The sequence below is a fragment of the Diabrotica virgifera genome, chromosome 8 (assembly GCF_917563875.1).
Source record: "Diabrotica virgifera virgifera chromosome 8, PGI_DIABVI_V3a".
NCBI classification, from domain to species: Eukaryota; Metazoa; Arthropoda; class Insecta; order Coleoptera; family Chrysomelidae; genus Diabrotica; species Diabrotica virgifera.
Genome location: NC_065450.1, coordinates 184,176,727 through 184,204,089, shown reverse-complemented (window position 1 = coordinate 184,204,089; position 27,363 = coordinate 184,176,727). Strand labels below are relative to the sequence as shown.

General features: G+C 31.7%; 2 protein-coding genes across 3 annotated transcripts in view; one reads left to right on the top strand and one right to left on the bottom strand.

Annotated features, from left to right (window-relative positions):
• The window catches only part of LOC114337486 (protein ENL), a 136,682-nt gene extending 134,775 nt beyond the window's left edge, over window positions 1–1,907 (bottom strand). For both annotated transcript variants that reach the window (XR_007700085.1, XM_028287933.2), the window contains exon 1: window positions 1,419–1,907. Coding sequence is in view for 1 of the 2 variants with exons in the window: in XM_028287933.2 (XP_028143734.2) it covers window positions 1,419–1,599 (181 nt within the window). In the remaining variant the exon portion in view is untranslated. The remainder of the gene's footprint in view (window positions 1–1,418) is intronic.
• A 385-nt stretch (window positions 1,908–2,292) lies between these two features.
• Window positions 2,293–27,038, top strand: LOC114337487 (protein prenyltransferase alpha subunit repeat-containing protein 1). Its single transcript, XM_028287936.2, has 4 exons — window positions 2,293–2,461; window positions 5,442–5,747; window positions 12,144–12,344; window positions 17,381–27,038. Exons 1-4 carry the CDS (start codon window positions 2,388–2,390, stop codon window positions 18,090–18,092), a joined length of 1,293 nt encoding a protein of 430 aa, XP_028143737.1. The 5' UTR covers window positions 2,293–2,387; the 3' UTR covers window positions 18,093–27,038.
• The last annotated feature ends 325 nt before the right edge of the window (window positions 27,039–27,363 follow it).

Sequence of the window (27,363 nt, the reverse complement as noted above, 5' to 3'; positions counted from 1 at the left end):
TGGAGAGACTTAGACTGCTGACTTTCGTTGCTGCTACAGGCAACGAAAATAAATTGATTAATGATTATTGATAATAGATTAACTTAATTTATTTAAATGTATTGTTAAATCCAAGCTGGAAGATGCTCTGCCCAATATTTTAATAATGTTCCGAATATTTTTCACAGTTGTTATAAGCAATTTCAGTTGTGAGAGACATTTTTCAAAATTAAAGTTGATTAAAAATTATTTAAGATCGACAATGAGTACAGTAGAACTCCAATTATCCGGATTAATTGGGACCGGACCCGATCCGGATAATCAAAAATCCGAATAATTGGATTTTTCTCGAAAAAGGCCTTTTCCGGGAAAGGAATGTAATTACAGCAAAACACAATGGAGAACATATACGGTATTTATTATGAAAAACAATACAGTATACACAACAATATGTAAATGACAAAGTTTGCATTACGTAATATTGACACACAATACTGAATCACAGTAAAATGAATTATTTTTTTACAAACTTGATTTTTTCTTTTTCTCAATCTGATCCGGATAATTGGCGATCCGGATAATTGGAGTTCTACTGTACTCTAAAACTAACTAATTTGGCTATTTTGTCTATTGAGCAAGAGGTATGTGATGCAATACATTGACGGTGCAATAAAAGACTTTTGCTCTTTTGATTTGAAGACCGAAGTTTTGTTTTTAATCCTAACAAATACTCATATTGTTTTTTAATAAAAATATAACATTATAGTATTGTTCTAGTTCTAATTAAAAATTGATTTTATTTAATGTTGTCGATCGTCAAGGTGTACCTAATCTTAAGTAATAGGTATCTAAGTTATATCAATGTATCTAATTGGTTAAAGTAAAAGAAATTTTGTATTACTAAACGTGATTGTAAGACTTGATAGGTAAACCTTTTTATTTAAAATTTAACCTGTATAATGCAAAATAATAATGACTGTTCTCACTGAAAAGTACTTTATAATTTAATGTATAGTATATTATCTATACATTAAATTAAAATGCCTAAATAAGAGGGTTTCAAAATTGTCTTCCGCCCCGGGCAGCCGACACTCACGCTACGCCACTGGGTGACATGTTAAAATTACATGGTGTCACCGTATTTCACATTCGTTTACTGATTACTGGATTAAGTACCACAATACATTATTTGAATATTTAATAATATAACCTGTTTTACAATTTGTGGTATTCTCTAGTTATTCTTAAAGACAGATTATGTTGATTACCAGATTTGAAAGATATATTCTGTAAGATTTAAGTATACCTAATTATTTTAACACCCATTTATTTAATATTGATTTGGGAGGTTTTTTAGTACATATTATTGTAAAGCAAAGAAAGAGATCCAGTAATTAATGTTCTAAAATACCTACATTATTTCTGAAAAACATTTGTACCTCGCTTTGGTTTGGGAAAACTTTCATGCAGATTGAAGACCACCTTTTCTACATAATATTGAATCTTAGCTTCGTTCTGTCCTCTAACAAAAACTTCCCAATCATGAGTGAATCCTGCAGAATCTTTTTTCTGTTTCAAAGAGGCACTGTGCCCAAGTTCCAACAGAATGGTTAAGGACATGTTTTACTTAAACATCCCGCATATCCTCTATCGTACACATGTCTTTTTGACCAGTTCTTCATCAATATTATGTCAACGAAAATGGGTACCTAATTTTAGATTTCTCTACATGTGGGTAAAAGTTATAACAATGTGTACATCCATGTTCTAAAGTTAATATAGGCTTATTTACATTCACATGACTAGTACAAAAGCTTCAGTATTTCACTACTTATGTCCATATAAACAATTTAAATTAACTAATCGTATTTGTGGCATAAAGGTTTGTTTGTGTATCAATTTCGTTAACAAATGACGTAGATTAATTTCAACTTTCAACTTTCAACTCTAGGTTTGACAGTTAATAAAAATAATATTCCAAGTCAGTTTCACAAGTCTTCTCAAGATGATGTTTCATTGGTTTACATAGCAACTAATGCCCGTTTTCTTTTTTTTTGACCAATGACATTTAACTATTCTGTTAGTGTTTTTTTCATTTAACCATTCTTAAATTTGAATATATTTCTTGATACAAATTGGACAAATACTTTGTTTTAACAGAAAAAACCTTTTCGTTTTCAGAGTTGTAAATTCTGAAATGATTTCAAAAATCATTTCAGAATTCTAATTTTTTGTAATGGTTTTTATCTCATTTATTTCGTGTTCTGTGTGAGATTTAAGAATTTAACCTCAAATTATTCCTGTTCTGTGATTTTGACATTATAAATGTTTTGGAAAATAAATATGTGGATAAAATGAAATATTAATTTTAATTTATTTCTAAAACGTGTCGTCTTTTTTCCTTCAACATGACGGAAAGTGGTGCTATGTCTAATAGAATTTTATTCATGCTTGAATCAATTTTTAAAAATAATAAGCACCTGTAAGTATAAATATACATTTTTACTTCTTCTAACCTAGCTCTTCAAAATTTTGGTGTAAATGGTACCACTATCTAAAAAAATATTTCATTTCAAATTTATTAATAATCTTAGAGTCTCCCTTTTAACAATCAGTTAAAATTTAACTAAGTATTATTAATTGTAAGTTATTGTTTCTTCACCAAATAGGAATGTATGGAATAGGAATGAATATTCCCTATGTTCAAGAAATAAAAAATTGCAGAGGTGTTAAATCAGATCTCAGAATATCACTGTACCTATATCTGTCTTATGCTAAGCTGTAACTGACTAGTTTTTACTACAAAGTTACCTACTTTTTTTCGACATACCCTGGCACACCCTCACAAGTTCATTACGAAAGTATATTCTTTCTCTTTCTTTCTCCCCTTCCTTATACCCTTTCAGGTGTCGGATTTGGGTTTAGTTTAGCTACATATTCACCCATCTCTTCCACTCTTTTCTGTCTTGTGCTATTAGTATTATTTCTTCTAGCGTTTTCTGTTTAATTTTTCCTGCTTCTACTATTTGCTGTATCCATTTTTTCCTCGGTCTGCGAAAGTATATTCTGTTACTAAGTATAATATAAAGGAATGCTTCTACAGGAAAGTAATAGCATCATTTAAATATTTTAAACTTAACACGCTGATGGACAGTGCGTCAAATGTATAAGCAAGTGTTGTGACACTATAATATGTATTTTGCACAGTAGAATAGGGAAAAATGCAACGTCTATAGATAGGGTTACCGTACGTCTGGATTTTGTCCGGACAGTCCGGATTTGAAAGACATGTCTGGATTGCCGTCCAGATATTAGAAATGTCCAGATTTTTTTCTTTCCTAAAAAAATGGCCATTTTTTTATATAGTTCTGTAATATTATTTTCTAGGTCTAAAGTATGTTAAAACATGTGTGTACTCGTATATTATGTATTTTAAACTGCCAAAGATTTTCGATGTTAGTTGCATATTGTATCGAAACAGCTGTACTTTTAATTGTGCCATATGCATTTCGCATATATATATGTACAATGCAGAGGTAGCAACACAGTCAAATTCACATTTTACATTTTCTACAACCCTTTGGACTACCCCTGTTCGGATTTGGCCTTAATAAATTTATGATGAAATGATGTTAAAAACTATCGTAGTGTATCCATACAATCATCTATCCCAAAATTATTTGATAGTCTCATGTATAATTGCAAACAGATCATTATTGATGAACAGCATGGTTTTAGAGGAGGTCATTCCACAATGACTAACTTGCTTCTATACCATGGTAAGTTGTTGGATGCCTTGGAGAGGGGGTATTAAGTTGAGGCTGTGTATACTGACTTCTCCAAGGAATTTGATAAGGTCAATCACGTATTATTGGTTGAGAAGCTAAGAAATATAGGTTTCTCTGATAGATTGGTGGAATGGTTGCGTAGTTTTTTGAGCTATAGAAGGCTAGTAGTTAAAATCGGTAACTTTATATCTAGAGTGATTGAGGTATGTTCAGGGGTTCCTCAGGGGGGGGCACTGCTCTCCTTTGTTATTTAACCTGTTTGTTAATGACCTCAAAAAGGTCTTGAAGTATTGTGACTTTCTGATGTTTGCTGATGATCTCAAATTATTTTTAACTATACGTAATGAACTTGACATTAGTTTACTACAAAAAGATCTGGATAGCCTTTCTCAGTGGTGTGAACATAATCTCTTAGATCTTAATATTGATAAATGCTTTCAGATTTCATTTCATAGGAAAAAAATAGAATACCATAATTTTATGTTATAAATGGGCAAAATCTTAAAATAAATAAGGTAGCTAAAGACTTGGGTATACTATTTGACTCCAAACTGAATTTTAGTGATCATATAGATAGATTAACAGTAAAAGCGAGCAGGTTGTTAGGTTTTACACTAAGAAATTGTAAAGGGTTATCTTTGGAGGCAGTGAAGACAGTATATGTTGGGTTGGTCAGATCACAGCTTGAATATGGGTCAATTATCTGGTGTCCTCAGTATAATGTCTATAAGTCATTACTGGAGAGTGTGCAACATAAATTTCTACGATATTATAATTATATGTTCAATCTGAATATGATTTCTGACCACAACTATTTTCATATTTTAAAGTATCTTAAACTGGATACTTTGGAGAAGAGAAGAACCATGTTTGATATGGGCCATTCCACGAGCATACGCCTGTTTTGGATTACTTCGACAACGAATATTTTACTGTGCAACATAAGAAGTACGAAAGTAAATGGCGCTAATAATTATTCCAATGAACAACAATGTAATTTGCAATTTACTTTCGTTCTTCTTATTTTGCACAGTAAAATATTCGTTGTCGAAGTAATCCAAAACAGGCGTATGTTCGTGGAATAGGGTATATTTGCTTTGTTTTCAAACTATTGAATGGAATTATATCATGTCCAGAAATTCTTTCACAAATCAAATTTGCTGTTCCACAGAGAATGCTTCGACAAAATAACTTATTTTTTATTGGCTTCCATGCAACAAATTATGGTAGACACTCATTCATGGATCGATCCCTAGAGTTTATGAATAGAGAAGATAGATTGGATGTGTTTAATAACTCTTTGCAGTCATTTAAGAGAACTCTTTTGAAAATAATATTTCATATTACCATTAACATATTATGTTAATGTTATATTGCTATTACATATGTAAAAAATATTTTATAGAAATAAATTCAACAAAATTTTTTGAGTTTAGTATACACTCCCACTATTTCCAATACTTAATTCTTCTTTTTTTAATGAAATATGATTTGAGCAGTTAATAGTGTGAGGTAGGAATTTTTGTGTTGTATGTTTTCTATTCCGAATGTGTCAAAATGAACCTCGGCTGAGCGTATTCAGTATAATATATTATTTGCCTGTGATACTTTGCATAAATTAAAGAAAACAGTAATTTTTATGTTTTATTTACTTAAAATCTTATTAATTTTTAGACAAGAGTTTGCAATAATTCCTACTGAAGGAAATTCAACAAATACATCTCCTCTTCACTATAGATACAACAATATAGGATTAGAATCTTGGTGCATAAAGCATTTATTCCAGCATGCCTGTTCAGTATTATTTAAAAAAAGATGTTTATTATCAAAAAGAAAGGTCCTTTATGAGGAAATGGAGGAACTAAATAAATATTTAATAGGAGCTCTCCTCATAAATCCAGATATTGGTACATTTTGGAACATGAAGAGAGAATTGGTAGAGCAAGAAGTTCTTGATGAGAAGGATGAGTTGTACTTCTGGTAAGATTTTTAATAGATTACATCTTAATTACTACAGATGAACCCTCTTCTTAGAATACCGATTATAGGAATATCCCGCTTTAAGGAATAGAAATTTGAGGTCCCAAAACCTTTCTACTAGCCACCAATGATCGGTTATTAGAATATCCTGGTTATAGAAATACTTTTGATTGGCACAAAGGCTATTGCAATAACCGGGTTCCACGGTACTTTATTGAAGTTATACTTCTTTAGGCACGAGGGTGAATTTTTATTTTTCTGGGCGCCTGCGCACACCGACAGTATGGTATTAGTCGCTACATCTTTTAAGTTATGTAGCGCAAATAAGGTGTGCGTGAAAAGAATATATTATTAGTGTTTTTAGTAAATATATTTATTATAATTTTTGTGTCTGTGGATTTGTCTTCCTCGTAATAAGTATTATTGAAAATGATTTTTTTTTTTGTTATGGCATGGACTTTATATCAATCATCCAGTCACAACATGATTACTATATCAAGAAGATTAAATATTTAAAGACCGTAAGTATATAAAATATCAATAACGAAGAAAAATTAGTTCAATAGCTGTTGAGAGGTAATTTATGTACTGAAATAAAGAGATGGTACTAAGCTAAGGTAAGCTAATTATAGCCTCCTTTCAACATCATAGGTGTGTTCAAAAACGATCTACAAAAAATTAATAACAATAACAATAAGATAAGAATAATAAAATAAGAATAATAATAAACAAGATGGTGAGGTCCTCAAAGTTCCATAGCAAGTTTTTTCTTTGTTTTTATCTTCCGGGGCTCCCTACTCAATTCGAAAGCCGCCTTGCCATGGACTGTCCAAGTTGCTCACCATATTTTCTCTATATACATACATACACATATACTTTTAATACTTGACACTACAAAACTATTTTGGTACTTGACAGAAACATCACCAACGCATTATACATACTCTCTTGTCCATTGGCTAAGATACTAAGAATATTAAACGGAGCTGGTATCTTAAGTCTATGTAGCTGCTAAAACGAAGACGTATTATAGTTGTGATGTATTTTCTTGAATAGTTAAATGGCTGGAACCACATTCTATTCAGTATTTTCTTTTGTATACTACAGTACCTAGACGGGTTGGTATAAGTATGACGTAACCAACATTCATTCCAAATTGTGAGGTATTTCATTTTAATATAAGAGACTGCATCACAAAAACTTACAGGATGTTTATTAGGCAAACCATTTTTTACACTTTTTTTCGCCAGCATATCAACATGCTCATTATGTTCAAGACCGATATGTGCTTTAACCCAAACAAAATTAATCTTTTTATAAAAAAGCGTTTTTTGATTGCATATATGATATAATTGGAGGAGTAACTTGGGTACTTAGTCAAAACCAATGAGTTTAAAGCAGACAGGGAGTCCGATATAATTATTGCAGAATCAATTAATTGTAGACTGACTTACATACGTCAAAGCTTCGTAGATTGCAATAGCTTCATCACTAAATATAGAAAATATGTTATCTAGTTTGTAGGAATAATTAATATTTATTAATATTATTAATATTAATTATTAATATTAATGTTTATTTTCAATTAATCTATCTGTCACCGTGATTGTAATTATGTCCGAGAAATGATCGTATGTATAAACAACGGTGGTAGCTAATCGGTAGAGCATTCGCCTACGGATCAAGAGGTCCCCCGTTCAAATCCGGACAAAGTCATATTTTTTTTTAATTTGTGGTATTCTTTTAGTTCTTTCTAAAATTAGTTTAATATTTAAATACAATACAAAAAAAACTGTTTAAAGTAGATACACACACCGGCAAAACTGGCCGAACACCTTAAAAATGGGACATGTTTGATGTCTTGAATTTCCTAAACCACTGCAGTGCACTGGTCCGATTTGAGTGTTTCTTTTAGTATCTTATAGCCTTATTATTTAAGAATATCGTTGTAATAATATTGTTGCTAGGCAGGTAAATATCATTTTATACCGGGTGTACCAATCATACTGTGTTTTTTTCTTAAAGTTTGGAACACCCTGTGGAATATTCTAGCATATGTAAAATATTAAAATTAATACTCGATTGTAGACTTAGGCTTTCTTAACATTTTCCTTTTTGATTCATTTACTTATGTGAGATAATAAAAAAGTTATGTGCGTTAACAACTATCCATGTTTTTCATCAATAAATCCTCATAGTAGGGGAGGAAAGTATATTAAATTTGCAGTTACTCGAGCGTTATGGGGACCTATTGGATTGTGAAGATTATGTGCTAAAATCAGAAAAAGGTTAAGTTAAGTTTTCCATAAAGTGGGGGACTTTTTCATTTAATTTAATTTTCCATTTGAAGCAATCATTTTTCTCCGATTATAGCGCTATCTATCCATAATTCGAAGTTTTATATAGCTAGAATATTCCACAGGGTGTTCCGAACTTCAAGAAAAAAACACAGTATGATTGTAACACCCGTTATAAAATGACATTTACCTGTCTAGCAACAATATTATTACACCGATATTCTTAACTAGTAAAGCTATAACATACTAAAAGAATCACTCAAATCGGACAACAGGTTTAGGAAATTCGAGACATCAAACATGTCCCATTTTAAGGTGTTCGGCTAATTTGCCGGTGGGTGTATATTGATTTCGTTGAAATCACAATATTATGAAGTTAGATTATATTATAATAGAAGTATAACTTCTTACGTGCGTACAAAGTACACACACATTCTTTTATTTTTTATTTTTGGTAACATTTTAACAGATTTCCTAAGCTTTGCAAGTATCATATGAATGATATATTTATTAAGGGTCGGTTTCACCAACAACAAAATAAATTGTTGAATATGTAGTTATAATAAATTGTTGAATATGTAGTTATTTGTCAATTAAAATTTATTAGTGGATTATACAGTGATGAGTGCGCTAATAACCGGCAAAATAGCGCAAAAGACGGAAAACATAATAAGTTGTGAAGTAAAATGAGAAGAAACTAGTAGATGTGGGAAATTATCAATAGAAACCTATAAATTTACATTATATTGATAGTTTGACAACTGTCACTGTGAATGGAGAATTTTTTAAACTCTCCTGTGACAGTTTGACTCCGATATGTCTAAAGGTGGGAAACTATCAATATAATTGTAAATTTATAGGTTTTTATTGATAATTTCCCACCTCTAGTAGTTTCATCTCTTTTTATTTCACAACATATTATGTTTTGTCGGTTATTATCGCACTCATCTCTGTATGTTTATTGTGTTTCAATGCAATTTTGATAATTTATAGTTAAACTGACAATTTTTTTTTGTTATAAATATTTAAAGCGAGATTAGCTTGTCAATTTATTCAAAGAGTAAATATTTATTTGATAAATAAATGAAATAAGTCTTATTTGACGTTGGTGAACCTTAGATGTGTCAGTTTTATTGGTCGAATAACTTTAATCGTGGAATAAACTATTAAGTATTTGTTGTTGGTGAAACCGGCCATGCATTTATAAATAATAAATACATTTTATATTTAGATAACGACCATCAAAGTGGAAGTCGAAGTGAAAGAATTTGTTTACTAAATAACAACATTTTTGTTTAATTTATTAATATTTTGTATTTTGATAACGACGTCCGAGGTGGAGGTTGAAACGTCAATAAAATCATTTTTCAAGTTAAATTCTGGCTTATTTTCCAATTGGAATAGTAAATTACATAAATGCCACAAAGAAATAGCTTCCTAACAATATTATTAAAAATATACAACAAAAATGTCAAAATTCAAAAGTATATGGATAAAAATAAAGACCATACAAGTAAGTATCTAAGGACAGAAATGGCATAAGAATATGGGAAGAACATTAAAAGATGGTTTTCAACAAATTAGGAAGAAATTATAGTATTAGGCTATCTAGCTACCTATCAGATACTTCTTACTATTTAAGATACCTGTTTTCACTATGCCTAACTTATAATTACTGCTTTATATAACGCTTGATTAGATATTTCTGAGCTAAGTATACAATACATTCAGTTTTCAATTAGATATGGGCGACTCAAGAAAGTGCTAAAATCGGCAACATTGCTTAGTCGACTACTTATTGTTGTTTAATCGTGAATCGAGTGATTTTTTTATAACGTAACATTGTTTATGTAAGATACTCTGAAGAATATCAGATAATTGATTGGGATATGGGGAGTCGAACAACTGTTCTGAATAGTTCAAGACAGAGAGGGTCTTGCCGTTATGTCTTGCCGATCTCCAATGTCAAGGGGTCCTGATAAGGCATGTTAAGAACAATATTTTTTAAAAGTTGAAATAGGGAACTTGCATAATTTTTTAATATTAAAATAATATTTAAAAACATAAGGTAACATGATCTTAAACCTCTTGCATGTAAAAAAAAACAAATATTTTTAACTCATACGCTTATTACGAGGCTTTGAAAATGCTATAAAATTCAAAGTTCTTAGAAGGCGCTTGAACGTCCTTTTATTGATCTCACGTCACGGACCACAACCTGGCTACGAGTCAAGCCCGGTTAAACGCGATTAGAGTATTACGGAATTGTATATAACATTTTAATCGTATTTAATTGGAAATTACCAGATATTATTTGTATTCTTGCATAGTTTTACAATCAGTTTATTTAGTTTCAAAGTGAAATTTATAAATCTTTAGAAATTGGTACCTTCTAAAGTGCTTAAACGAATGAGTAGATACTATTACTCACGAGGGTTTTTTAAAAGAAAGCGATTAGGCTATTCTGGGGATTGAATAGTACATTTTAATCGTCTTTAATTGAAACGCTAAGGGTAAGTTTAATTTAACTGGACCAACTTGAGGATTAAAAATACAAGATCTTAAATATTTACTAAATAGTGTAACAGATTTTGCAAATATTCTCGAAGCATTGCTTTCGCTTATGCCAAAATCATCTCCAAGAGACATAAATGTGTATCCTGTTCTTTTTAGAGTGAAAAATGGATGCATTGTTTGTGTTTTACAATATATTTCTATTAATTGAAACGTATACAATCTAGATCTGTATTATAACTTCATCACTGTACACTTCAGAGACAACATTTTAAATTGTTTTGCTTCCTCTTCTTTCGCATCTTCATCACAAGAAGAATCACTTTCATTTTACCAATAGTCATCACTACCATTATATTCACTATTATCTTCAAATACAGAACGTCCTGATTCAGTTTTTGTATCTTCAAATAATGTTTGCAAGTCTTTTATAGGTGAAGTTCATGCATCCTTATTATGTATTTTCAATGGCGACAACCCGACTGTAACACTCCTTTGAAAATTACACTGAATACCTTTTACTTCTGATTTTGATGTGAGTATGTGTTGATGCATTATTCAGTTTTTGAGGTAAAGCTGGTTGGTTTAATTCAGGTCTTGGTTGAACTAAGTTTGTGAAACTAGGATCACACTGTCTCTTATCATCATTGTACTCTAGAACAGAGTTAGATGTGGAAGCGGCATCTTCAAGAAGCTGACGTTTAACCCTTTTAAGGGCTGCTTCCCTTATGGGCTCAGAAAAAGTTCGTTTTCTGTCTGGTTAACAATGAAATATGTGCGGGACAACACCTGACTTAATAATTGTAGGACCACCCATAATCTTGAATTTATATAGTTATCCTTGTCTTGTTCCAACTGCAACAAATAAACAAGATTAAGCAGGCACATTTCATGAAACGACAACTACCTAATATTTTTTCTTGAAATAGAAGATGTCTTATTAGTATTAGGTACCTAATTAGATATATACATCAAAATAATCCTCACAGACATAAAGACCTTTGCTACTTTGTGAAAAAAATATCCTTTTTATCTCGCCTGCATGCCTTTAGCCATTTCAATCGACGTTTTTGGTTCTACTGGTAGAGTAAAAAAATATTTGTTGGATGTTCTGACAGTTGTGCTTTGGCATTCCGGCACTATAATATAGTTCTTATATTGCGCAGATTTGTTTTCCATTTTGGTAAAGTATATTATACACTAAATACAATAATATAAACACCGAGCAAACAAGATAGTTATTATTCGACACGCACAACTAGCAATGGCAAAATGCATTCAATGCAATAGCTCACCTAACGGGCGAACGAGAACACATTGGTTGGTGACGTCAGACCCCAGCTCGCGCTTTTGAAGTTGTTTGAAACGGAAATTTTGGGCGCGGAACTATTATCAGTTGCTGTACGTACATTATTCATTGTTAAGCTCTAATATTTTGAATATAACATTTTTAAACATTAATTAACAATTTTATGCAAAAATATTTTTATGTGCAAGTTCCCTATTATAGTTTTGGGTTATTTCTGATTATCATCTAATGTAAATTGAATGGAGTTTGATAATGACATTGTATGATTTATTTTAGTAAAATTGTTTTGACCAACAAACCAAAATCAAACGAGTCATTCGCATATAGAAGATGGCTGTTGAAAAGATTGATCAAAAATGTATTAACAACATATAGTAAAGAAGAAGCTATATCATTTTTACAAGAGGAATTTACTACAATTGATATTGCTTCTGGAAAAGCTCCCAATAACTACCACAGTTGGAATCATAGAATATGGTAAGTAACATCTAGATATAGAAGGAAATGTTAGAACTAGTTAATGGTAATGTAAAATCAAGGTAGAAAGTATCAGTATATCCCGTAACAAAAAAAAAAACAAAATATATTAGACTATAATTATTCAAATTTGACGGAAGTTAAAGAGTTTATATATATAGTGTTCTTGAACTCCTAAGTGGAGCATAGAGCTTCAGTGAAAACGCGCCATCGGGTTCTATTTTGAGTTAAGGCATTCACCTACTTTCTAAGACTTTCCTTGACCTCTTATCTCGTCCATGATGGATCTTCTCCAAGTTTGTGCTTTTTCCTTGGGGTTCCACTCTAGTGCAGTCTTTGCAATACTGGAACTATTTTTTCGGAGTGTGTGACCGATCTAACCCCACTGTCTGGACTTTATTTCAGTTTCTACCTTCTTTTTTGGGTGAGGTGTAGTAGATCTTCGTTTCTGATGATGTTTGGCCAGCAAATAAGAACAACTCTTCGTAGACATTTGTTAACGAAGACCTGCTGTTTGTCTGTAAGGGTTTTTGTCATTTTCCAGGTTTCACATCCGTAGAGTAGAACAGACATGACCTTTGACTGGAATATTCGGATCTTTGTCCTTGTAGACTACTCGCCAGACCTCCAAACAGGGTTGAGCATGCTGAATGTTTGTTTAGCTTTTCGTATCTTCATGAATATCATCTTCGGTACCTCCGTTTTCTGTTATGACACTTCCAAGATACGTAAAGTTTTCCACATTTCCAATCTGCATGTTGTCGATAGTAAATAGCGTTTCGTTCCTTGCATTGATTCTCATGGACTTGGTTTTACTAATATTAATTTTTAAAACTATTTTATTGGCTTCAGTGGAGTTTACAGACAGATACTGACGCATCTGGTGGCGTTAGTTCTGGTTAGTGGCAACTCCCAAAATGATCGCGCAGTATTCGAAGAGACTCCCTGGCAGTGTGATAGGTTGTCCCGTCCAGCTGAAACCATTGTTGATTTTAAGCTTGGACCGTTTTCGTGACCTTTTTCGTATGACCGAAAATAGTACTCTGGGCAACAGGCAAAGAACATGTCAAATGACAGAAATCATGTTTGTTAGTAATAGCAGTCTGATTTTTGCATGAGAGTTTAATGAATGGGTAACAAATAAATTGGAAGTTCTGTCGGACAAAATACATCTGACGTTTTCGTAGTATGATGTTCCAAATATTTAACCTGTTCCACAATTAAAACTTCCCCTGTTCCAGTGTTCCAATATATCAAAGTTTGTCCGACTAGACACTCTTAAGTTATTAACAAATTTTCAGCTTGCTATTAATCAACTTTTTTTGGTACGCGGGATCCAGACCTAATACGTTATGACGACGTCCTGAAACCACTCAGTACGTTTCGGCGCCTGACACATACAAATTTCAGCCATACGAATTTCAGTATGTACTTTTATATTTTGTCGGATACATCAGATTAAAACAAGTTTCAGCTTTACTCCAGGGTAATAAGCTAGAAATAGACCATGTTCGGGACACTCAAAGATCCAGGTAGCTCACTACTTTTTTAGTTATTGTATACCTATAGGAAGAAAACCTACCTGTTTCCTGCCTAGAGTTCGCGTCCGATTTTTAATTATTAACAATTTACTGCAAAAATCGGGATTTTTTCGATATTTTGCAATCCATTCAAAAGCTAAATAGTTGACATAAAATTACAAAATTTAATTTTTTAGAACATTAAAAAACCTTCAAAATGCCGATTTTTGAAATTTAAAAAGTTAATTTGTTGCTACGCAAACTGCAAAATAAGTGAAAATCGTTTTTTGTTAATAAATTTTACTAAAACTACCATAGAACTTTAGTGATTCACCCAAAGTTGGCTATTGGGGTACTTAACAAACCCTTAAAATTTGAAACCGATCCATTAATTAGTTTAAGAGTTATTCTAATTGTTTATCGCAGAGACCTTTATTTTGCAATAACATAAGACAGAAAATAATGAAGATAGGGCAATTCCGCGTATGCCAAATGAAAGTAGGAAGATGATGCTATCAAAATGTACTAAAAAAAGATAAACAATTATCTAATATAGTCAAAAATTCTAATGCCAAATTTGTAAAATTTTGTAGTTTATAAACATTTAGAATAACTTTAAAAATATTGTCCGTAGAAAAAATCATTGTACATATTAGAAAAGCTAGTATTTTACACGAATTTTTAAAAATGTAGTTCAATTGGTGACTAGTCGTGGTAAGTGAAGGGGGAGCTGGGAGCCGATAAATGCACGAGCTCAAAAACTAAAAAAAAAAACAACTTGAAAACTCCTATCATTTTCTATATCTTGGGATCCACTGAATATATTTTGATCGTTCTTTTTTTTAATTTGTATGTAATTTATCTGTACATTACCAATATACAATTTGTCTAGGTATTTATTAATAAATAAACAGTCTAATTTGTTTAAACAATTTTTGTAAAAATAATTTTTTCCCAAAAATCTATTATTTTAATGATACTATCGTTATTAATCATAGAAAAAGTTAAGGTATACTTTAATAAATAAATTATCTTCAATAAATAATTATCTAATAAAAATCATTTATTTATTAAAGTGTACTTTAACTTTTCCTATGATCATTAATGATACTATGATTAAAAAAATAGATTTTTGTAAAAAAATATTTTTTCAAGAATTATTTAAACAAATTAGACTATTTATTAATTAATAAATTTATAAACAAATTGCATATTTGTAATATACGTAGAAATTACATACAAATAAAAAAAAAGAGATCAAAATCCATTGAGTTGATCCGGAGATACAGAAAATTATATTCGTTTGAAATTGCTTTTTCGGTATTTTAACTCGGTGGATTTGTAGGTTCCCCCTAGTAATCGTTTGAACTACATTTTTCAAAAATCGTAGAGGGTGGTGTGAAGGTACAATGTTTTTGCAAATTTTTTAAGAAAAAATACAAATCCCATTCTTTAAAATGGCATTAATGAAATTCCTTTATTAGTATAAACAAATTAGCTGTGAATTAAATGAAACATATGGCTAACTTTGTCCCAAATGAACCCAGGCTAATTTTTTTTATTTGAAAATTCGTGTTAAAATACTATCTTTTCGAATATATAAAAATATTGTTTCTACGGACAAAATTTTTAAAGTTATTCAAAATGTTTATAAACTACAAAATTTCAAAAATGTGGCATTAGGATTTTTGACTATATTAATTATTTTTTTTATCTTTTTTTAATATATTTTGATACTATCACTCTTCTAATTTCATTTGGCATACTCAGAATTATCCTATCTTCATTATTTTTTGTCTTATCCTATTGCAAAATAAAGATCTTTGGGATAAACAAATAGAATAACTCTTAAACTAATTAATGGATCGGTCTCAAATTTTGAAGGTTTGTTAAGTACGCCAATACCCAACTTTGGCCGAAACACTAAAGTTCTAAGGTAGTTTTAGTAAAAATTATTAACAAATAACGATTTTCACTTATTTTGCAGTTTGCGTAGCAACAAATTAACTTTTTAATTTTCAAATACATATAGGCATTTTGGAGGTTTTTCAATGTTCTAAAAAACTGAATTTTGTAATTTTATGTCAACTATTTAGCTTTTGAATGGAGTGCAAAAAATCGAAAAAATCGTTTCGCACTAAATTGTTAATAATTAAAAAACGGACGCGCACTCTAGGCAGGAAACAGGTAGGTTTTCTTCCTATAGGTCTACAATAACTAAAAAAGTAGTCAGCTACCTGGATCTTTGAGTGTCCCGAGAAAATCCTTATTACCCTGGACTAGGTATGAAATCGACCTTTTTCGACAAAATCCACCTGTCTATTACTCTCGGATACAGTCGCACTAGTGTATATAGAAAAATATTTTTCCACCTACCTCTACCGAAAGTATACTTTTCCGGACCTGATTGTAGGGAGCAAAGTTGTACTTTTCCTCCCTAGGGAGGAAAATATTTTTCCTCCCTAGGGAGGAAAAGTAAAAGTGACGTCATGATATTTCATTCATGAAATATAACTTATTGACGCCCTGTATAAGATCTATTTTCTATTACGGAGTATCTGTACATTTTAACGTTTATTTATAAAACATCCTGTATTTTGCAGAATGGTAAAAAACAGTAAATTGTTATTTTGATTTAACAATGTTTACATTAATAATTTGACTTATATTTGACAGTTGACAGTTATATTGTACCTACTTGTTGTTTTGGTTCTAATAAATTTTGTTGGTTAGTTACATAAATAAATTAAGTAAAAATGAAAAAATTACTGTTATTTGAGGAAGGTGGAAAACCCATATGTATAACATGGGAGTAAAGTGCCTTTTCCTCCCTTGAATGATTACTGCCCTCCGCTACGCGTCGGGCAGTAAACTTCATTCTCGGGAGGAAAAGTTACACTTTCCTCCCTTGTTATACAAATAGCTATTTCCACCTACCTCTACCGAAAGTATACTTTTCTGGACCTGATTGTAGGGAGCAAAGATGTACTTTTCCTCCCTAGGGAGGAAAAGTAAAAGTGACGTCATGGTATTTCATTCATGAAATATAACTTATTGACGCCCTGTACAATATCTATTTTCTATTACGTAAGTATCTATACATTTTAACGTTTATTTAAAAACACCCTATATTTTGCAGAATGGTAGAAAACAGTAAATTGTTATTCTGATTTAACAATGTTTACATTAATAATTTGACTTATATTTGACAGTTGACAGTTATATTGTACCTACTTGTTGTTTTAGTTCTAATAAATTTTGTTGGTTAGTTACATAAATAAATTAAGTAAAAATGAAAAAATTACTTGTCATTTGAGGAAGGTGGAAAAACCATATTTATAACATGGGAGTAAAGTGCCTTTTCCTCCCTTGAATGATTACTGCCCTCCGCTACGCGTCGGGCAGTAAACTTCATTCTCGGGAGGAAAAGTAGCACTTTCCTCCCTTGTTATACAAATAGCTATTTGACCTTGTTGTAAACCCAAGTAATTCTAATCATGTTTTTGTGTTATACAGGTGCATGGAAAACATTGCTTCGAAATACTTCAACTTCGGTAGAATAACTTACTCCGAATTAGTATACAGTGGGAACTGGATCAGCACTCATGTTTCCGAACATGCAGGATACCATTATCGTCAATACCTCATAAAATTAGTAAAAAAACATAAGGAACTCAAAGTAATGGACTCATTTTTTCAGTTTGTCATACAAAATCACGCAAACACAATTGGTGAACGTGAATATGGTAACCTCCTTACGTATCTCATGGGAAACCGCCATAAGCCCCTTTTGGTGGAAAAAACCTCATCTTACGTGAATCTTATCTGTATACTTCTTCATGATCTTCATCTTGTTGGTAGATTAAATGAAACATACCCTGAACACGAAGCCCTCTTTACCCATAGGAGATTTATTATGTATCATCTTCTTAAGGTGCAGTGTGATTATCTCGGAGTTGAATTTAGAATGAAAATAAACCAGGACAAAGAATTTAACATTGTCGATGGAAAAAACATTACCAATTTGGATACTGCAGCCAATATTCACACGGATGTCGAACCTAATAGATTGCCAAATATGTTTAGTGTTACGATGAGCAAAGCAGAACGATCCAATCTGTATGAAATCCTTTTTAACAGCGAGAGGAATTTTGCTTCTCATAATGGCAGTGTTTTCCAGCTGGCCAAGTATAAAAAGTGGTTGACTAATGTGGTAGGATTTGAGTGAACAGCAGCTTGAATTATATTGGTAGATCATTGTAGGATTAGCGCAGATTCTTGTATCATAGAGATGCCAGTTCGTATAAAATTATCTATTGAGTTTTTGGTAATCTTATAGTATTTTACAAACATATTTGCCCTGCTAGATAAACCGTCAAACCTATACATTTGACGAGTAGAGGAAAGGCTGCAAATATGGGCTGGTCTTGTAATATGGGCTAGGTGGGTTTCACAGCTATTCGTTGCAGATCTCTACATTTTGACTATTGCAAACGGTATTTGACGAAGTTAAACTATCACCGTAGCGATGGCGCCACTGTGGTAGGTATTTCCCAGTTTATAATAATTGTTTGTCGGTTGGTGTGAGTGTCAAAACTTTTTCGGGTAAGTTGATAAATTCCAGTATTTAAAAATAAACACGAATTTCAAAAAAACATCTATGTCACGTTGAAGCTCTATTATTAGTCTTTGATATATGCTAATGAGTTTTCTTCAAATTGTCTGCTTTTAGACATAACTTCTTTTGTTGTGCAAAGCAAGCGTGTTTACAATATGGGCTATGCCTCTGTTTTCATTATGGGCTAGTGGCCCATATTTAGAACTATGTAGCAATGTAGGCAAAACGAAATAGGAAAAGGCAAAGAAAAAAGGAAAGGAAAAGAAATAAAAAAAGGAAATGTAAGCAGGTTACCAAAGTCACAAAGGACCAAAAAAAGAAATCGGGTTCTAGTAGCGAGGATGGGGAGGAATATGTGCCTGCAGATGATGAGAGCGATTACAATGAGTTTCCTTCTACACAGCCTCCACAAGACGCAGCTGACGTAACGTGTATGTTTTGCGAAGCACTTTTTTCAGAAGATAATCTTGGTGAAATATCGGTCAAGTGCTTCATGTGTCATTTTTGGGCACATAACGAGTGCGCTGGGGCCGAAAAAGAAGAATACCTATGTGTGTGACTTTTGCAAATAGTTTTAGCCTATGAGTTATTTGATGGACTTTTTGTATTTTAGATATTAAAATATATTTGTCACGCATTTATCTCACTTCACACAAATTTAAGACACATTTTTCGGGGTAGCCCATATTTAGGATCATTATTCAAACGGCGCAAAAGTACAATTTTTCATTATTTGTACATTTAAAACAGTTGTATATTTTTTAATCAATTTGGACTTTGGGCAGGTTAGAAGTAACGAAATGTAGGTATTCTTACGTACCTTTGGAAATAAAATAGAATTTTTATTCTTTTTTTACAAAGAAAAACAAAATGGGTAGCCCATATTTGCATCCTTTCCTCTAGATATAGAACAGGCTCCGTAGCGCAGTATGAGTTTTTGGGGATTAATGTGCGCTGGCGCGGTTAGTTATTAGTTTACAGGTTTTAATTCTCTGCGAACGATTTTTGGACATATCTTACTGTTCCTAACCTAAAAATACACAAACATTTCTAACCTTAATCCGGCATTGGTTGCTATATGAGATTTTCTCTCACGGTTTCAGAATATTGCACAAAACTTTTTCTCTGGTAAATTATACATGTTGTATGTAGCTCCTTCTAATCTCCTAATTATCCTTCCTCTACAATCGAATAGTTTGGTCTGATCAGATGGTGGTGGTTTATTTGACTTAGTATGGCCCGATTGTTAAGTCAATGCGCTTCACGTGTGATATTCTCTCATCGAGCGACTACCGTGTGTAATATTATTTAGCATTATTTTATAGCGATATTCTATATTGTAGCATTATTTTATTTTGTATTTGCAATATGAATCATGCAAAGATAATTTTAGAAATTGCCCTGCTGCAGGACAATAAAATATTGGTACTATGTAGTACAAATTTGAAATTTACCTATATGTATTGAAATATTAAAATTAATATTATTTCTACATTTTTAGATTAAAATGTACAAGCGTGTTAACAGTCACATTGTGTAAAGCTAATAATAACTTTATTAAGTTTAAAACCTATTTTGAAAATTTTATTTCGTAAAAAAAGGCAAAAGTGGGATATGTGAGACAAAATCTCACGCGCGATCACTGACGTGAAAGTCAACCTAGCGACCAATGCCGGGTTAACAAACATTATTTTATAGTTTTTTTATACGAAATTGTCAAAATGGGTGGGTTAAAAATAAAACTAAGTAAAGTAGTTTATGTTATTAGTAACAACAAACAAAAAACTTGACAATTTACTGTACCTGTAAGCATAGCGCTTGCGCTGACTAAAAATCGGCACTCTAATCCACGAACCTAATGGACCGGTTTCTGACTGATCATGAACCAGTTACAAAAACTCTGCGAACATTCTCCGCAACTTTCTGTCAAAGCTCCGGATTTTTAACACCGCGAACGCTGCGCCTCACCGACTGATTGCGGATCAATCAGAAATCCGTCATGGTGTAGCTTATAGACGGAGAGGCAGCGCCGAAAAATCTCTCTGAATTTACTAAAGCTAGTTTTTTCACAGTTGATTACCGTGATTGTGTAGAGAAACATACTGCGGTCGGCCAAGCGAAACGTAGAACAGGTGGTACTGACAGCTTGTCAAAGTTGCTTACATGCGGAGGTAATTAAATCCATTTACTAAGGGTGAAAATCAGTACACACATTCTAAATTGTATATAAATAAAAGTTATTATAGTCGGTCAGAGCTGGTTGGGACAGAGCCGGTCGGTCGGCCCCAATGAATGTACAGGGTTATTCACTATATTTTGACCCTCTTGTAAACTGCTTTATTTACAGAATTAGAAAAAAATGTAAAATACAAAAGTTATTCGATTTTTTAATTATGATTTTTTGACATATATATCGTACTAGTGACGTCATCCATCTGGGCGTGATGACGTAATCGACTATTTTTTAAATGAGAATAGGGGTCGTGTGCTAGCTCATTTGAAAGGTTATTCAATTCCCTATTCAGTAATATAAACATTAACAAGATTGTTTATACAGGGTGTCCAAAAAAAATTTTTTAACTAAATTAATTGTTTAATTAACGATTCAAAAATTTTTTTTGGACGCACTGTATAAATAATGATCTTAATGTTTATATTACTGCATAGAGAATTGAATAACCTTTTAAATGAGCTAGCACACGACCCCTATTCTCATTTAAAAAAATAGTCGATTACGTCATCACGCCCAGATGGATGACGTCACTAGTACGATATATATGTCAAAAATCATAATTAAAAAATCGAATAATTTTTGTATTTTACATTTTTTTCTAATTCTGTAAATAAAGCAGTTTACAAGGGGGTCAAAATATAGTGAATAACCCTGAACATTCATTGGAGCCGACCGACCGGCTCTGTCCCGTCATACAGCTGACCGACTATAATAACTTTTATTTATATTCAATTTAGAATGTGTGTACTGATTTTCACCCTTAGTAAATGGATTTAATTACCTCCGCAGGTAAGCAACTTTGACAAGCTGTCAGTCACACCTGTTCTACGTTTCGCTTGACCGACCGCAGTATGTTTCTCTATACAATCACGGTAATCAACTGTGAAAAAACTAGCTTTAGTAAATTCAGAGAGATTTTTCGGCGCTGCCTCTCCGTCTAACAGGCGAGGCTCATTTCTCACCAGACCAATCAATATATTTCTTTGTCCATTTCTGCCATTTGCGTCTCCTCGGAACGAATCATCTTAATGAAACCATACCAGTCCGATGTCCGTCATTGTCGGATTGAGCTTTCCATTGCATTGTAGGCACTACGCACTGAAATCTTGAGTTTGGTAGAAATACGGATCCAACTAGGTGTAGCCTAATTTCCTAGCCTAGGTAGATAGGTGTAGTCTAGGTGAATAGACTCATAAAAGCACATCTTCAACGTAATTTTTCGGCAAATGCTGTAACGGAACATTTTACTTCTTTTGTATGCCCCCCTTCACCACCGCACCGTCCATTGTCAAAAAACTACTAATGCTTCTGAAATATGAAAGAATGGGGTATGCTTAGCCTTAAATTTTTGCATTTTATAAAATTAGAGATCAAATTCTACTCATGGACCATATTTTTTTATGTAGATAGAATATAGATAAAATTAAGATGTAGATTTTTTATATAGATAAAATATTAAGTATTTTAACTTTTAATACTTTTTAATTGAGTCTTTTCAGAATTATAAACAATATTTTGATTCAAATTTTTAATTTAAACTAGCTATAATACCCGGCTTCGCCCGGGAGTTGATATGAGATTACGCGGTAGTTGCAATAAAAAAATAAACTATGACGTAATAGTAAAAAAATGTATTGAAAACATTCGCTCATTTTTTACACTATTTGCTTATAAACAACGTTTTTCATTTTATTGTCTGGAGTATATATATAGATTTTTCGGATTTCCTACCCTTGAGCAAGCTACATATAGCTGACCGTGAGAGAAGCAGGGTTCTTTGAGGTTAATCTTATATTTTGAAGAAAGTGTTTTGATTCTTGTGTTTCCCCGGTCATGTAATGTAGAAATTCCTGTGGAGGTGCTTCCAGTGGTGGTAGTCGAATTTTTCCATTCATGTAACAGAGACCTGCTGTTTCTTTACTGAATTTTTTCGCGTGGCAAAATTGGCAAATGTTATCCATTTTTCCGATCACAACATGTTTATGATTGTAATATTTTTTCGTCGGTTCGTAGTGGAATGCTTCCTTTGTTAAATTATCTTTTAAAATTCTCGATTCTTCTATACTTTCGTTCTCTTTTCTTTCTTCATTTTTTGTGCTTCTCAGAGTTCTCATCCTAGTTCGTTGATTTTGTAAACGTGCTTCGCGCTCTTCTTCCGTTTCATTTCTTCTATGTTCTTTTTGTTTCCGCCGTTTCGCTGCAGAACTGGCAAGATCTCCTCCTTTTTTACGTCTAGGCATTGTATTCTGTAAAATATAAATTAAATAAACATTTTATAGACAAACAATTAAAAGAAAAAGAAAAACAACCATTAGAATTAATTAAAGACACTATTAATTATCTTTTCAAAAATAATTATTTTTTCAAAAATAATTAATATAAATAATTAATAATCAAACTGAGAACTTCCTTTTTCTGAAGTCGGTTAAAAATACTTACATTTGATATTTCACAATAAAGGCTCACAGACGACTTTTTTCTTCTCGGCTTCAAAATCGAGAATTAATTAAACACACTATTAAAAATACTGACACGTGATACTTCAAAATAAATGCTCACAGATAACTTCTTTCAGTTCCTTTCGCAATCGCTTTTCAAATCGAACTAACTCTGGCGGGTGATACCGGGCCCTTATATATTCAGAGAGCTAGGCTCTAGCATATTCGGAAAAGTTCGAGAGTATTTTCTTTTACACATTCTAGAATGTACTCGACATTATCGTCCGCCGTAACAATAAGTTCTGCAGCTATAGCATAAGTAGTAAAGGCGCGAAATTTGAAAACTTAAATTTTTAAATATTTTCAGAATTAATAATTAATAATTTGAATAACTAAACTTATCTCGCTTCAACTCCAAAATATATATATTTATTATATATGTTACAGTGAAAGCTGAATATTAGTCAAGGTGTACCGTCGCTAGTGATTGTCGACCTTCACTGAAATGACCAGTGAATGTTGATAGTAGAAAATATATATCAGCTTTCACTAGGGAAGGTGAACCTTCACGGAATCAGCCTAGGGAATGTTGAACATCTGGCGGATGTGCACGGCGGGCGAACGACCTTGACCTGTCGTCAATTTAGTTTACATTTTTAATACTTTTATGAAGTTTAACTTGTTTGAACGTATTTAATACCGCATAGTATAATAATTAGTAATTTTACATTTAAGCCTGCAAGTATCTTTTTATTTGCAGATCCCAGTTTAATACTTGTCCAGTAAACATTATAAAAGAAGATGAAATTCCAATGGAAAAGACACTTACTTTACGAACAGTTGCTACTACTCAGTCAACCGGAAGTGGGCAAGGATTTTTTAAGTGCAGTTGTAACAAGAAGTGCCAAACAAAGAAGTGTTACTGCATAAAAAACAATGTTTTATGCAATTCCAAATGCCATAAAGCATTATCATGTTGCAACAAATAATTTTATTATTGTTGACTATAGTATTTTCGTCTCTATTATAGTCTTTAAATTGTAGACTATAGTTTCACGTTTTATTTTGTTCTTATTTGTTCATCTTTCAAATTCTAAATTTACTTTTGTTATAAAAGTATACGTGATTTAAGATTACTCTTTTATTTCTCTCTAACTTTCCCTAGACTGTTGCAGAGGAGGTTGTCATTCACTATAGGAATTGTCAACCTTCACTAGTGGATGTTGATCTTGTTTGTACGTCTGTGTAACTTTCCCTAGACTGCTGTAGGGGAGGTTGACGTTCACTAAGAATGGTCAACCTTCACTAGTGAAAGTTGATCTTGTTATTTCAGAATTCAACTTTCACTAAGATGCCCAGCGAGAGTCGACCGTGACTAGTAAAGGTTAACCTTCCCTGAAACGTCAACTTTCACTGTAACATAATATGTAATATGTAACATATATATTATATAATGATGATAATGATGTTAATACCGGAATATTTAAAAGTTTGGCGAAGGGGCAAAATTGGGAATATTTAAAAATTTGGTGGAGGAGCCAGGTCTAGTGCTAGCCAAGCTTGCTAGGAAAAGCCCTTATATCTTTAAAAATACGCCCTTTAAGTTAAAACGGGAACTTACTTGTTCGAGCGGGGATAAAGGGCTATTGCACTATATAAGTCCCTTTATCGTATCGGGAATCCTTTTTAAGTTTTATCGGCACACACATTTTATCAACTTAGTTTTATTATATATAATGATGTGTAATAATATACAAATAATATAATAAGGTTTATGCAGTCGCCATCTTCAGGAATATTTTGCAGTGTAATAACCCTGACCCTTTGACCAATTGAAATGTGCTTCTATATACGTCTCAATTCGTGGTTTTACCTTAACATGTGAAGGAACAACCATGCGATAAGAAAGGTTATGTTAAATAGAGTGGAAATTTGTCAAAAATGTATTTTAATTTATTTTTTTAAACCGTTTTCAATGTTTTTAATATGCTGTCCATAATTAGAATAAATAGTGTATGTACAGAGTGAGTCTGTAAATCGAAATAAATTCAATATCTCAAATACTAATCGTTTTTATTTAATGCTCAGACCCGTCGATTAGTAATATAAATTGTCCTTTTTGACATACAATAATAATGTATACAGGGTGTCCCAATTTAGAAATATGACGTTATCGTTGATTTTCTTAAATGGCAACACTGTCATTTTGATATCTATTTTGATAGGGTGTGTAAAGTTATACATAACTGCAAAATATAAATTTTTTTTCTCTACCATTTACAAGATAATAAAAAATAACCAAGTTATGTCTGTAATTTGGAACAAATTCAATAATTCAAATACTAATTGTTTTTTTTTTGAAAAATGCTCAGACCCGTCGATTAGTATTTCAAATTATCATTTTTGACATACAATAATAATGTATACAGGGTGTCCCAACTTAGAGACATGACGTCATCGTTGATTTTTTTAAATGGCAACACTGTCATTTTGATAGCTATTTTGATAGGGTGTGTAAAGTTTACATAACTGCAAAATTTCAAATTTTTATTCCCTATCATTTACAAGATAATAAAAAATAACGAAGTTATGAAAAACAAGGAATCAAATAATAATTGAATTTAAATATTTTAACTGAGCAAATCTTCATAATGTTGCCCTCAGTTATTGTCAAATAGTCAATGGACAGCATTATGAGCATTTGCTTAATTGAAATAATTAAATTTAATTATCATTTGGTTACTTTTTTTTTATAATTTTGTTATTTTTTATTATCTTGTAAATGGTAGGGAATAAAAATGTGAAATTTTGCAGTTATGTATAACTTTACACACCCTATAAAAATAGCTATCCAAATGACAGTGTTGCCATTTAAGAAAATCAACGATGACGTCATGTCTCTAAATTGGGACACCCTGTATACATTATTATTGTATGTCGTAAATGACAATTTGAAATACTAATCGACGGGTCTGAGCATTTTTCAAAAAACAATTAGTATGTGAATTATTAAATTTATTCCAAATTACAGACATAACCTGTTTTTTTATTATCTTGTAAATGGTAGAGAATAAAAATTTGAAATTTTGCAGTTATGTATAACTTTACACACCCTATCAAAATAGCTATCCAAATGACAGTGTTGCCATTTAAGAAAATCAACGATGACGTCATATCTCTAAATTGGAACACCCTGTATACATTATTATTGTATGTGAAAATGCACAATTTGAAATACCAATCGACGGGTCTGAGCAATTTTCAAAAAACAATTAGTATTTGAGATATTGAATTTATTCCAAATTACAGACTCACTCTGTATATACATAATATTAAAGCTTTAATTTTATAGTTTTTTTGTTTCAAATCCTTTATGTTTATTTATATTTATATGTGTATATTTTTATGATAGCTATTATGTAGGTGTGTAAATTTTTTGTTATATTTATTTTTCTGTAGCTGTTTAAAAATATTTTCTATAATAATAAGTGTTTTTTAATGATTTATGTGTGACTCTAAAATATGTGTATGTAATAGCATATTCTTGCCAAAAAACTCATATTCTACAGATATTAAAAAAATAATAAATATATATATTGGCAAAATATGTTATTGTTGGTGAAAGAGTATTAATAAGAGATCTTCAACAAAATCGTTCAAGATTTTTCAGAGAGCTATATAATTTTTTTTGATCGATTCTAAATTTTATATATGTTTGTAACATAGATTGTGAGTTTAGACGTAATATGTTTGTATAATGAGCTGGCATTTCTATTGATTCATCTGTGATATAAAAAATAATTATTGAAGAAATACTATTATCTATATGAGTTAAATATTTAATAATTGTGTTTTATTAAGATTTCAATATATTTTGTTTTTGTAGATGTTGTTTTTTCTTAACCCTTACTAAACCTCGTTTTTTAAATAGGAGGAGTATTTTAAATTTACCGCGCCGTAATGCTTGTTTGTAATTGATCCAACCGCATGCAAAGGGCCTAGCCGGGTAAGATGATGAAAAATGCCCCCAACTCGATTCGAATTCTATATAGGTCACGGTTTAGCACACATAGAGAAACTCATTTTCTGAAATTTTTAGCCCCCTAAGTGGTCACGTGACCCACCTAGAGCCTAATTGGGCTTTTTATGTTTTTATTTTTTATCTCAGCCGCATCGAGAGCTAGCGAAAAACTTTAAATAAAAAAGTTGT